The 14,664-nt window shown below is 37.0% G+C and overlaps 1 protein-coding gene across 1 annotated transcript in view; it reads left to right on the top strand.

Moving 5' to 3' along the window:
- Positions 1-14,664, top strand: part of TECRL (trans-2,3-enoyl-CoA reductase like) — a 75,949-nt gene that overhangs the window by 14,537 nt on the left and 46,748 nt on the right. Inside the window, exon 2 of the mRNA XM_007528178.2 lies at positions 11,039-11,090. Coding sequence (XP_007528240.1) covers positions 11,039-11,090 — 52 coding nt within the window. The remainder of the gene's footprint in view (positions 1-11,038; positions 11,091-14,664) is intronic.

A 14,664-nucleotide genomic window follows, 5' to 3' on the forward strand; every position in this document is an offset into this window, starting at 1 on the left:
AAGCAAGCAGGCTAATTCATAGAATACTAATTGAGACTACGGATATACTACTACTACTACTAGCGTTTGCCTGGCTAGGAAGGATCGTCAGTTTCCCCAATGAATGGGTACTCATGGGATGCACCACGGGAAGGTCGATCCAATGCATCCCACTATGGATATAAGGAGATACTGTTCCACATCTTCCTAAGATGGGTGTCACCACACTTAACTAACTCATGAACTGTCATCCTCCTCCACCATAGGGCTTATTGTTCAATTTGACAAGTTGTTGTATCTCTATCATTCCATTTTCTAAAAATCTATACTATTTACCAACCCCAAAACACCCCTAATAATTCCATTCTTTGAGTTTTGGGTCAAATTTGATTCCTCTGACTGGAGTGTTCTGTCCAAATATGTTCAATTCACATTTATTCTAATAGTTCAGCTGAGATGACATCTCCTTTGTGAATAACTTAAGATTTCCTAAAAGCAGCAGGGGGCTTCATAAGTGGTGAAGCAATGCTATAGTTTCCTGTCTCTTTCTTCTCTCCCTCTTTCTCTCTCTCCACCCTCCCTCCTCTATCTCATCTAACCCTTTTCATTTCTCTTCATCTTTATCAAAAAAATAGATAATAAATATTGAAAGAAGGAAGTCAGTAGCTAGACATGTATGTTTAGAAAGATATATATATATATACATATACATATACATATATATATATATATATATCTCACAAATATTTTCACAGTAATATGATGGTTAAGTACATGTAAAGTTTGCAACACAAGATATTTTAACACAAGCAAAAATAGAGATATAAACAAGGTACTGTCTGAATATTGATAGTTTTTCTTATCTATGAATGAAATTGAGAATGAATTTAAAAATCTCTTCTAGTTATAAAAGTCAAATAACACTGAAGAATAATCATGGGATATCTCTAACAAGAAAGAATAATTTGTTAAAAATTATCTCTTCTACACACTGGAAGACTCCTCAGCGAGCTCTCCCTGGCCTCTGCCGGCCCACGATTCCCCGCTCTCCACCTGTCTCCTGGTGGCCAACAGGCCAGAAAGAGAAGTGGGAGCTGGGCTGCCTCGTTCTCCTGAGGAACCCAAGAGTAGAACTGTATTTGAGGGGGTTTCCCGGAAGATGGCGGACTGAGAAGCTGCTAGTGGCTGAGCTCTGACCACATCTGGAAATGGTAGGATTTTCTGCCTTTAGTAGGCCAGCCAATAAGGGGTCCTAGCGGTGACACCAAGGAGGTGACTATAACTTAATTTGGGTTAAGAATTAGAGTAGGAAAAAAGGGGAAAAATTTTTTTTCTTCCTTTTAATTTTTAAGCATACCTCCTTACCCACCCCACCCCCCATAACCAGTCCCTGGGGACCAGCTCCTAGCAGAATCCCCTGCTAGGAGCTCCTTTTCTTTACCAAATTCCTGTCCCACCAGGGAGTATCATTAATTCTAAGTCTATACCCTTCTGAAACCTCTGGCCTTTTTTCTTTCTAAGTAGCCAAACCCCCCCCACCTCACCCCACATAGCTAATTAAATAATTAAAAATAAATACATTAAAAAAAACCCTTTCCTTTCACTGCCCTTTTATGACTGTTCTTTTTCTTATCTTTTTCTTTTCTCTCTCTCTCACTCTTTTTTTTTTCTTTTTCTCATTCTTGTCATCCTTTCTTCCTTAATCCTACAGGTTCCAACGTCACAGCCCCCAGCCCCCACACCAGTAAACAGTGTGCTTTTTTGAATTCACTGATACACATTTGGGAATTTCCTTTCACTGCTCTTTAATTACAGCTCTTTTTCTTATCTTTTCCTTTTCTCTCTCTTGTCTCTCTTTTTTTATCTTTTCTTTTTTTTATCTTGTCATACACTTCTTCCTTCTTCTTTGCCTTTCTGAATTTGTGAATTATTTTGGGGAAGAAATCTGACTCAGAGTGGACTCTATGTGTGTATCTCTGCTCTAGTTCCCTTTCCCCTCTTGTTTCCACTAGAATATACAGTGGATAGTAGATTTGCATAACTGTCTATTCTTGCTATCCTTTCTTTTCTCTTTCTTCTTCATTGGGATTTGGTTACTATTTATTCACGGACTGGAGAAATTGTTTAGCTAACTGGTAACGATTAAACTGCTTCAATACTTGCTTCAGTTGCTACTGTAATTCCTGAGGTTGGTGAGTGCAATTGTCATAAAGGTATTTAGTACAGTGTTACTTGTACTCAAGACACAACAACTGAGGAACAACAGAGCATTAAAAAAAAGAAACACATAAATCGAAAAAATGGGTAGATCAAAAACAAAACTGCTACTCCAATGAATGAAGACAAGAGCCCAGAAGAAACTACAAATCAGCCAGAAGTAACCATAGATAAGAAAAGTATGCAAGCAATAATAAACTTATTAATCACAGAAATGAAAACAACATTGGAGGAAAGGAATGGCAGTATTAGGGAAACAACAGTTGAGACCCACCAAGGAAAATACTGATTATCTTGAGGCAATTAGAGAACTGAAAGCTGAAATAGCTGTAATGAAGAAAGAAGCTGAGGCAAGGGAAAGCAGGCTAACAGAAGCAGAAAACAGAATCAGTCAGACAGAGGATGAGTTAGAGAAAACGAAGAAAGAGGTGAAAGAGCTTAGAAAGAGATTGAGAGACACTGAAAACAACAACAGAGACATATGGGATGATATCAAAAGAAGTAACATTCGTATAATTGGCCTGTCAGAGGAAGAAAGAGAGGAAGGGGCAGCAAACATTCTAGAAGAAATAATAGAAGAAAACCTACCAGACCTGAATAACAGAAAGGACATCAAGATTCAAGAGGCCCAGAGAGTACCAAACAGAATCAACCCAGACCTAAAGACACCAAGTCACATCACAGTCACAATGAGAAGAAGTAAGGATAAAGAAAGGATCATAAAGGCTGCAAGAGAGAAACAAAAAGTGACATACAAGGGAAAACCCATAAGATTATCTGCAGACTTCTCACTCAAACTCTAAAAGCCAGAATGGAATGGCAAGATATCTATCGAGCCCTGAATGAAAAAGGGTTTCAACCAAGGATAATATATCCTGCTAGACTTTCATTCAAACTAGATGGAGAGTTCAAAACCTTCTTAGACAAACAACAGTTAAAAGAGGCAACCATCACCAAGCCGGCCCTGAAAAAGGTTCTAAAAGACCTCTTATAAACAAGAACATCACTATAATACTTGCAATATATCAGAATATATGAGAGCAAACAAAAAAATTTTTTTTTGAACAATGGCATTACAATACATTAAATCCATAATATCAATAAATGTCAATGGCTTAAACTCACCCATCAAAAGGCAAAGGGTGGGGGGATGGATCAGAAAACATAACCCAACTATATGCTGCTTGCAAGAATCCCACCTGACACAACAAGATAAACACAGACTTAAAGTGAAAGGATGGGAAACTATCATACAGGCTAACGGACCACAAAAAAAGGGCAGGAACAGCCATTCTTATCTCAGACACGATAGATTTTAAATTAAATAAAGTAATAAAAGATAGGCAAGGACATTACATAATGATTAGAGGATCAATCATCCAAGAAGACTTAACAATTATTAACATCTATGCACCCATTGAGGGACCATCTAAATACATTAAGCAGCTACTGAAAGAATTTCAAAAATACACCAATAGTAATACAATAATAGTGGGAGACTTCAATACCCCACTCTCACACTTAGACAGATCAACAAAGCAGAGAACCAACAAAGATACAAGAGAACTGAATGAAGAGATCGACAGACTAGACCTCTTGGACATTTTCAGAGTCCTTCACCCCAAAAAACTGGAATACACCTTCTTTTCAAATCCACATAACACATACTCAGGAAAGACCACATGTTATGCCACAAAGACAGCATCAATAAGTTCAAGAGCATTGAAATCATCCCAAGTATCTTCTCAGACCACAGTGGAGTAAAACTAACATTTAACAACAGATAGAATATTATTAAAAGTCACAGAATTTGGAAACTAAACAACATACTCCTTAAGAACCACTGGGTCAGAGACTCACTAAAGCAGGAAATTCAAATGTTCCTGGAAACAAATGAAAATGAAGGCACAACCTATCAAAATATTTGGGACACAGCTAAAGCAGTACTGAGAGGGAAACTTATAGCCATACAATCACATATTAAACACCAAGAAGAAGCTCAAATGAACGACCTTACTGCACACCTCAAGGACTTAGAGGAAGAGGAACAAAGGAACCCTAAAGCAACCAGAAGGACAGAAATCACTAAAATTAGAGCAGAAATAAACAACATCGAAAATAAAAGAACCATACAAAAGATCAATGAAGCCAAATGCTGGTTCCTTGAAAGATTAAATAAAATTGACAACCCCCTAGCCAGACTCACCAAACAAAAAAGAGAGGACTCAAATTAATAGAATTGTAAATGATGGAGGAAATATCACAACTGACACCACAGAAATCCAGAGTATCCTGCAAAACTTCTATAAAGAACTATATGCCACCAAGCTACAGAATCTGGAAGAAATGGAATAATTCCTAGAAGAATATGCCCTTCCAAAACTGAACCAAGAAGAACTACAAAATCTAAATGCACCAATCACACACAAAGAAATTGAAACCATTATTAGGAATCTCCCCAATAACAAAAGTCCTGGACCAGATGGCTTCACAAACGAATTCTACAAAACATTCAGGAAACAGTCAGTACCCATACTTCTGAAGTTTTTCCATAAGTTTGACGAAACAGGAATACTCCCTTCCACCTTATATGAAGCCAACATCACCCTGATACCAAAAGCTGATAGGGACACAACAAAAAAGGAAAACTACAGACCAATATCTCTGATGAACATAGATGCCAAAATATTAAACAAGATCTTTGCCAACCGGATACAGCAACATATCAAAAAGATTGTTCATCACGACCAAGTGGAATTCATCCCAGGAATGCAAGGCTGGTTCAACATCCGTAAGTCAATCAATGTCATTCACCACATCAATAAAAGCAAAGCCAAAAACCACATGATTATCTCAATAGATGCAGAGAAAGCCTTTGACAAAATCCAACACCCATTCATGCTCAAAACTCTACAAAAAATGGGAATAGATGGGAAATTCCTCAAGATAGTGGAATCTATATATAGCAAACCTACAGCCAACATCATATTCAATGGACAGAAGCTGAAAGCATTCCCCCTCAGATCGGGGACTAGACTGGGCTGTCCACTGTCACCGTTACTCTTCAACATAGTATTGGAAGTTCTTGCCATAGCAATCAGGCAAAAGAAAGAAATCAAAGGAATACAGATTGGAAGGGAAGAAGTCAAGCTCTCACTATTTGCAGATGATATGATAGTATACATAGTAAGACCTAAAGAATCCAGCAGAAAATTACTGGAAGTTATTAGGCAATATAGCAAGGTATCAGGCTACAAAATCAATGTACAAAAATCAGTGGCATTTCTTTATGCAAACACTAAATCTGAAGAAGAAGACATCCAGAAATCACTCCCATTTACTGTTTCAGCAAAATCAATCAAATACCTAAGAATAAAGTTGACCAAAGAAGTGAAAGACTTGCATGCTGAAAACTATGAGTCGCTACTCAAGGAAATAGAAACTGATAACAAGAAATGGAAAGATATCCCATGCTCATGGATTGGAAGAATAAATATCATCAAAATGAATATTCTCCCCAGAGCCATATACAAATTTAATGCAATACCTGTCAAAGTTCCACCAAGCCTCTTTAAGAGAATAGAACAAACACTACAGTTATTTATCTGGAACATGAAAACACCTAGAATTGCCAAAACCATCTTGAGGAAAAGAAACAGAAATGGAGGTATCACACTCCCAGACCTTAAACTATATTATAAAGCCATCATCATCAAAACAGCATGGTTTAGGAGCAAAAATAGGCACACAGACCAGTGGAACAGAATTGAAAGCCCAGATATTAATCCCCACACCTATGGAGATCTAATATTTGATAAGGGGGCCCAAAGGATTAAGTGGAAAATGGAGGCTCTCTTCAATAAATGGTGCTGGGAAAACTGTGTTGTAACATGCAGAAGAATGAAATGAAACCACTTTATCTCACCAGAAACAAAAATCTACTCCAAATGGATCAAAGACCTAGATGTCAGACCAGAAACAATCAAATACTTAGAGGAAAACATTGGGAAAACACTTTCCCACCTACACCTCAAGGACATCTTTGATTAATCAAAGCCAATTGCAAGGAAGACTAAAGCAGAAACAAACCAATGGGACTACATCAAATTGAAAAGCTTCTGCACATCCAAAGAAACTATTAAACAAACAGAGAGACCCCTCACAGAATGGGAGAAGATCTTCACATGTCATACATCAGACAAGAAACTAATCACCAAAATATATAAAGAGCTCAGCAAACTTAGCACCACAAAAACAAATGATCCCATCCAAAAATGGGCAGAGGATATGAACAAAACATTCACCTCAGAGGATTTCCAAAAGGCTAACAAACATATGAAAAACTGCTCTAGGTCACTGATTATCAGAGAAATGCAAACTAAGAAACACTAAGATACCACCTCACTCCTGTAAGAATGGCATACATCAAAAAGGACAGCAGCAACAAATGCTGGAGAGGTTGTGGGGACAGAGGAACCCTTTTACATTGCTGGTGGGAATGTAAATTGGTACAGCCTCTGTGGAGAGCAGTCTGGAAAACTCTCAGAAGGCTAGACATGGACCTTCCATATGATCCAGTAATTCCTCTCCTGGGGTTATACCCCAAGGACTCCATAACACCCAACCAAAAAGAGGTGTGTACTCCTATGTTCATAGCAGCACAATTCATAACAGTTAAAACCTGGAAGCAACCCAGGTGCCCAACAACAGATGAGTGGCTGAGAAAGCTGTGGTATGTATACACAATGGAATACTATTCAGCTATCAAGAACAATGAACCCACCTTCTCTGACCCATCTTGGACAGAGCTAGAAGGAATTATGTTAAGTGAGCTAAGTCAGAAAGATAAAGATGAGTATGGGATGATCCCACTCATCAACAGAAGTTGACTAAGAAGATCTGAAAGGAAAACTAAAAGCATGACCTGACCAAATTGTAAGTAGAGTACCAAAGTAAAAACCCTGTGGTGAGGGGTAGACATGTATCTTCCTGGACCTTTGGGGGTGGGAGTGGGTGGGAGGGATGGGTCACAGTCTTTTGGTGGTGGGAATGGTGTTTGTGTACACTCCTAGCAAAATGTAGACATATAAATCACTAGTTAATTAATATGAGAGGGGAAAAATCAATTGTATGTCTCTAAGTTTTTCAAAACACAAATTGAATCTTTTTAATATATAGGCTGTGTAATTGATATGCAGACTTCTCAAAAGCCTAGAACAAGTAGATTAGAAGCATCCAATAGCACAGCTATATACGAGATACTGGGTACTGTACAGCAAACCCTAACAAAAGGACTTTTCAAAGTTAACCCAATTACAAAATAATGTGATAACATTAACTATCGATTTTCTTTTTGAACTCTAAGACAGTAGGAACCTCACATCTCCACTATAGAGCCCCTACTTCCCCCAGTCCTGGAACCCTTGGATAGGGCCCACTTTCCCGTATGCCTCTCCCAATCCATATCAAATAATATTGCATCTGCCTATCACAACCTAACCAACGCAACGATTGCCACCTCAACATGCTTCAGCTCAGACTGTGTCCAGAGACTTCACGTGTGGAATGAGAACCCTTCAGCTTCATTACTCGGGTGAAACCTTTCCTTTTATAGTACACTCTAATTTCATCTCAGGTGGTTCACTTTCTAACAAAGTCCCAAAACCTAGATATAAACCAGTTTCTGTGAGAGAGAGCTTATGTGCACACGTATCCATAAAATACTGCAAAATATATACCTGAAAGCAGAAGTACACTAGAGTTTGCAGTGAGTACCTCCCTAACACTTCCTCTCCACTATTCCAAACTTTGGGTCCATGATTGCTCAACAATTTGTTTGGCTTTGTATGTTAACTCTCTTTTCAGTCACCAGGTTCCAGATGCCATCAGGATGCTGGCCAGGCTTCCCTGGATTGAAGACCCCACCAATGTGTCCTGGAGCTCAGCTTCCCCAGAGACACACTCTACTAGGGAAAGAGAGAGGTAGACTGGGAGTATGGACTGACCGGTCAACGCCCATGTTCAGCGGGGAAGCAATTACAGAAGCCAGACCTTCTACCTTCTGCCACCCTCAATGACCCTGGGTCCATGCTCCCAGAGGGATAGAGAATGGGAAAGCTATCAGGGAAGGGGGTGGGATATGGAGATCGGGTAGTGGGAATTGTGTGGAGTTGTACCCCTCCTACCCTATGTTTTGTTAATTAATCCTGTCTTAAATAAAAAAAAAAATATATCTCTTTTAAATGCTTTGCATCCTCCACATTTCAAGCCTTAACTTAAGGCCTATCATTATAAAGGTACCACTAGAGAATCTAGGAAAGAGGTAAAGATAATTTCCATCTTCATTTAAGTTTCATACGTGCAAACTTTTCAGCCTCCATCCCGTTAGTATGTCATATTTCATTAGCAGAATTTTTTTTTTTTAATGACAGTCATTATCTGCCCTTGTTGATCTACTGGGACCCAACTGAGTGACCTCAGTCTACAAACCAGTCACCACATAAATCCTATGAATATCATACTCATTTATTTTCCTACAAGAAGTTCATCTTTTTAGACAGATTTATTTGCAGCAGCTGACTACATCTAGATAACAGATATTTCATTGAGAATTGATTTTACCCTTAAATCAAAGGATGCTATACTTCTGCCTTCTTATAAACTCATCATTCTAATAGAATTTGTAAAAAGAGTGAATTAATTATTACCCACCACTTGCTCTTATTGCAGTTTAAGTTTACTCATTATGTTAGTTCTAAGGTAAACATTTAATATTATTTCATGTTTGGGCATTTCTGAGTTTATTATTATTGGTTATTTGATTTTTTAAAATTCAAAATGGAAAGTAACTAGTAGTTTATTTCTGCAAAGTATTTGATGAATTACTGTCTATCTGAGCCCTTTATTAGTCATTGCTGCTTAGTGTGTGATTGAATATAGATTTATTATCTGGTTCTCATAAATTTTATGTAATAAAATCCTGCTAAAATCTGAACTTAATTTAATGAGGACCTTAACAGAATCAGGAGGTAATTACTAGGATTACATGGTCTTTCTTTTTTATAATATGGGAAAACATGCTTAAATATCACTTTAAAGTTTCTGAGAAGGTACCTTTAAGATAGTTTTATGTAGGTTTAAGAACTATTAACATGATAAAATAATATAAAAAGCTAGAAGAGTCACATATTCAGAACTGTTAATTACTAAAATAAAATCCACTCTAAAGGTGGGAAGAAGAAAATAACATATTTTTTATAATTATAGAAAAGTAGACACATAAATTACTTAATTGCCCTTATTTTTAATAAGCTTTTCTGACATTGTATAGGCATAATGATCCCTTAGATTTTTGTTGGTGAATAGAATCTCTATAATTTAAGCTAATGGTTCATGTATGTCACAGTTCAACTATGTAAATACTTTTTTTTACTAATATACCAATTTTCATACTAACTATTCATAGGAAAATATCCTGCTATAATTAAAAGTATGTGGGCTTATATTTTTTGGTCTTCCTTTCTTTCTTCCTTTTCCCTTTTGTCATTGATAGACAAGACCATAGGGTAAGAATGGCATAATTACACAAAATTTCACCACCAGAGTTTTGCATCTCATCCCCTCCATTGGAATCTTTCCTATTCTTTATCCCCCTGGGAACATGGACCCAGGGTCCTTATGGGTTGCAGAAGGTAGAAGGTCTGGGTTCTATAATTGCTTCTCCACTGGACCAGGGCATTGCCAGTTCAATCCATACTCCCAGCCTGCTTCTATCTTTAATTTATAAGACTATACATTAATAGAAGTGTATATTAACACCATTCCTGCCACTAATTTAGATTAAGCCTATGATGGAGCAGGGAACAGAGTGCATATCTCAGATGGGGCAGGTCCTGGGTTTGCTCCTTTGCATTCCTATGAGAGTACTTTTTCCTCTCTCTCTCTCTCTCTCTCTCTCTAACTAAAATAATGACCATTCATCATAAGACATGGATAAATTCAATTGCATTGAAAAAATAAAAGGACAGAATGAATCCATTTAACCCTAGATACCTACCCAATCTCAATAAACTCAGAATCCCACACCTGTGTATTCCTTCTCACTGCACTGAGTGGATGCTTCTCTCACACTGATAATTTACTTTTTTACCCTAAGTGTTCCATCTGACTTCCACTATTTAAATTCGTAAGTTATAAACCATTTATATTAAATTTTCTTGACGGCTATTGCTGCAAAACATCTTGCAACAAAAAACAAACAACACAACAACACCCCCCATAAAGACCACTTGAATCATGATAATAATAGAATTAATTCATCTCACAAAGTCTATTAAATTATATAAAAGTTAGATGATATTAACTTAGTAGCATTGCTAATATGTACAAGTATATGATATTTGAAAAATAATGGTGTATTTTGTAAAGTTGTTAAAGCAGTAGTTAATAAAGTACTAAATAAAATAAACTGGTAGGGAGTCGGGTGGTAGCGCAGTGGGTTAAGCGCAAGTGGCGCAAGGCTCAAGGACCCGCATAAGGATCCCTGTTGGAGCCCCAGGCTCCTCACCTGCAGGGGAGTTGCTTTGCAGGCAGTAAAGCAGGTCTGCAGGTGTCTTATCTTTCTCTCCCCATCTCTGTCTTTCCCTCCTCTCTCCATCTTTTTCTCTCTGCCCTAACAAAGACGACATCAATAACAACAACAATAATAACTACAACAATAAAAAGATAAACTGGCTATTTTGTAATAGTTTTACACCTTAAACATATAGTGTTTTCTGCATAAATGAATACATATTGTAGGAAAATGTTTTATCTTATAATAACTTATATTTTTCTTTTTCAGGTGGCACAAACATCTACTATTCATGATGTTAAACAAAAATTTCACAAAGCATGTAAGTTTATTTTTTATTTATAAAATGGAAACATTGACAAGACTAAAGGATAACAGTATTTTCACACAATACTGACCACATTTCTGTGATACTTAGAAACAATACGTTAAATGAATCTTGACAATGAACATTTTGGTATCTAAATTTTTAACTGATGATTCAATAGCTCCAAATCTTATAGTCTCTTTTAAGAGATTGTCTTCATGATTCTGAGTGGTAGCGCACCTGGTTAAGAACTCATAGTGCAAAGCACAAGGATCTGGGTTCCAGCCCCTGACTCCTCACTTGCTGGGAGGGGGGTCATGGTGAAGCTGCTTTCTCTCCCTCTCTATCTTCCCCACCTCTCTCAATTTCTATCTCATCCAACAACAACAGAAAAGCGATAACCCTGGAGGCAAAAAAAAAGTGTTGAAATTAATATTTCTCCACTTCTATTCCAACAGGACACTGCATATATATCAAAGGATTAATCAATAGAACACACTTGTACTTAGAGGGCCAGGGAGATAGCAACAGTAGTAGCACAACAGACTTTTAAACCTGAGGCACCAGAGGTCTAAATTTAATCCCAGTAGTACAATAAGCCAGAAAAGAGAAATGCACTGCTATAAACAGAGTGCTAGATATGTGAGCATGAATTCCAGAGTTAGATCTCTAGCATCATATGCATCATAGTGATGCTCTGATTCTTTTCCACTTCCTTGTCCTAAATAAATACATAAACAAATGAACAAACGAATGGATGAATAAGTCGTTCAAAAGCATATTTAGAATTAGGCAAACATTGTCTAAATCCTTTATGCCTTTATACTTTCTTTCACATAAGAATTTCTCCTGTAATATATTTAAATTATTTTATTTTATTGATAACTGCATTTACTTCACTTTGTATACTTGAAAGTACTTATTAATTTTGTTTAAATTAAATTAAACCAGGCAGGGAAATGCCATATTCCTTTGTAAATTGTTAATGAGTAAACGTACTAAGAACTTTGTATCTCTTTCTAACAAATTATAGTTATCAGCTACTATCATGAACATGTTTTACAAAGTTTTTGGCCTCTGAAGTTCTTCAGAAGAGGCTTTTCTTCTGGTATGTTGACTATCTAAACTAAGGACCATGGGCCCAGAAGATTTAAAAGAAATTCATTTCTTTCTTCCTTTTAATCAAAATAAATATTATTCAGCTCAGGGGCTTACTTCTTTTTTTATATACATTTTATTTATTTACTTAGGATAGAAGTAAAGAAATTGAGAGGGGAAGGGAAGAGAGAGAGAGAGAGAGAGAGAGGCTTGTAACACTATTTAGCCACTTGTGAAGCCTTGTCCTTGTGCATGTTAATGTGTACATTCAACCAAGTGTGCCACCACCTGGCCCCTTAGTTGCTTTCTGTTAGGGCCTCTCCTCCCCACCCTACTCCCCACCTAAAACCTGCTGCTTTGAGCCCACTTCCTTCTCCTTGATTCTCTCCTTTACCCTGGCACCAGGCTCTTGGGCTTCAGTGTCGTTTTTGCCGGGCTGGCTTCACGGGCAGGTAACAGATGACCAGAAACTCGTGGCTGAGCTGAGAATGCAGTTTAATCTTTATTCATGAGTGGGCAAACAGTCCAACACCTAATCACCGCAAAATGTGCTCCTTCGTCTTTCTCCTCAGGTGGCAGCCAGGAACTCAGGAAGTACATAGGGTAGGGGGCCGGGAGAAGGAAGAAGCTTGAAACTAGCAAGGGCTAAACCAAATCTCCAGGAGGTTAATGTAACAGAAAAGACCATGTAAATAGACCACAATGTCAAGCAATGTAACAGAAGCAGAGCTAGATCCCAGAAGCAGAACTAGATGCATACCAACACTTCAGTATTATGATAATTACAGCCCAGGAGGTGGTACATTGAAATAGTTTGGTTAAACTGTGTATATTCTCCTTCCTCTCCACCCACACTGCCCCTTGTCTTTGTACCTTACATTTTACGGTGAAATTGACTTGCTACTTTATGCTTTTTGTCCTCATATTCTTTATACTTCTGGTGTTTGTTTATGCAGATTTAATTTTTTTTCCATTCTTAGAGCTGTGTTTATTTTTCCATAGAATGTGTGCTTTGCTACCTTTGATTATACAGTGCTACAGCACTGTCATTCTTTTTTGAACATTTTGGAACTGCAGTTAGTTTTATTTATTTTTAATTAAAACATTACTAACTTAACATAAGCTTTGTTATTAATAGGTTATATGGAACTTCTGATTTTAACTTTAAAACCTTTCCATACTATTTTTCATTAAGGTGTACCAATTGACATTCCTTTCAGCAGTGTATAAGAATTATTTTTTCCCCACACATTCATTAATAGTTTGTTTGACATCAATCATTAAAATGAATTAATTTAGTCAAATAATTTCATCATTCTTCGTCTCATGTTTCTTACTAAAAATGTAGTTAATAGTAGCTATGTTTCAAAGGATGAATAATCTATGATGAACAAGTATCCTGGTATATATAATTGTTTATACTTATTGTCTCAATCATTTTTCTTCATTGAATTGACTGAAACCTAAAGAGATAAGGATATCTGACAGAGCCCTAAAAGATAAGGCTATCCAATATGGATATATTGGGTTAGACAAGACAATAACTCTTTTATTTACTGTTTTTCATAAACTGCTTACAGGAACAGTGAGTGTGTTAGAACTCTTTTTGCAGGGAGGAATAATAAGTAGAAACTCACTCAGGCACACTCCTTTTAGTTATTCATATAAGGGGGAAGGATGTGGTTTATAGGGTAGAGCACACAAATTACCATGAGCAAGGACCCAGGTTCAAACCTTAGGTGTCCAGCTGCAGGAAGGATATTTAATGAGTTGTGGCACATCTTGCAGATGTTTTTCTTTCTGCTCCTCCTCCTTTTCCTCCCACTTTTGATGCCTCTCTACCTCTCACTGTCTATCAAAAAGAAAAAAAATAGGCCAACAGCACTAGCGGAATCATGCAGGCACAGAGCCCCAGAGACAGCCTGTGTGGCAAAAAATAAAATGAATATCACAGAAATACTTGAGAGAAATAAATGATCATTTACTAGTATTTAAATGAAATTCATACCTGACATTAACACTTTATTTAAATTAACCTCATGGCTCTTCTTTTGAACAGTCCTTGATTTTAGTCCAAATTTTTCCATTATTTATAGCTGATTTTTTTTTTTTTTTAAACCAGAGCACTGATCAGTTTTGATGTGGGAGGATTGAAACTGGGACTTTAGAGCCTCAGGCATGAGAGTCTCTTTGCATAACCATTATGCTATCTCCGTCACCCATTTATAATTGATTTTTATCTCTCCTTTTTTCTTTTATCTTTCCTTAAAATTTGTTGTTGTTGCTATTGTTGATATATGCACATAATTTCAAAATCACCTCATAAAGACAACAATTAAAAACTGTTCTTCACTTTTGATTATTTCCCAAAATGCTAGCTTTCATGTTAATTTTTCTCCTCAGTGTTGAATTTAGAATGTGTAAAAACTTGGATCTTTCTTCATTACTTTTAAGCACACTGAGGCTCTCCTACTTTCTTTATCTGGAAAAC

Source organism: Erinaceus europaeus, chromosome 3 (assembly GCF_950295315.1).
Source record: "Erinaceus europaeus chromosome 3, mEriEur2.1, whole genome shotgun sequence".
In the NCBI taxonomy this organism is placed as follows: Eukaryota; Metazoa; Chordata; class Mammalia; order Eulipotyphla; family Erinaceidae; genus Erinaceus; species Erinaceus europaeus.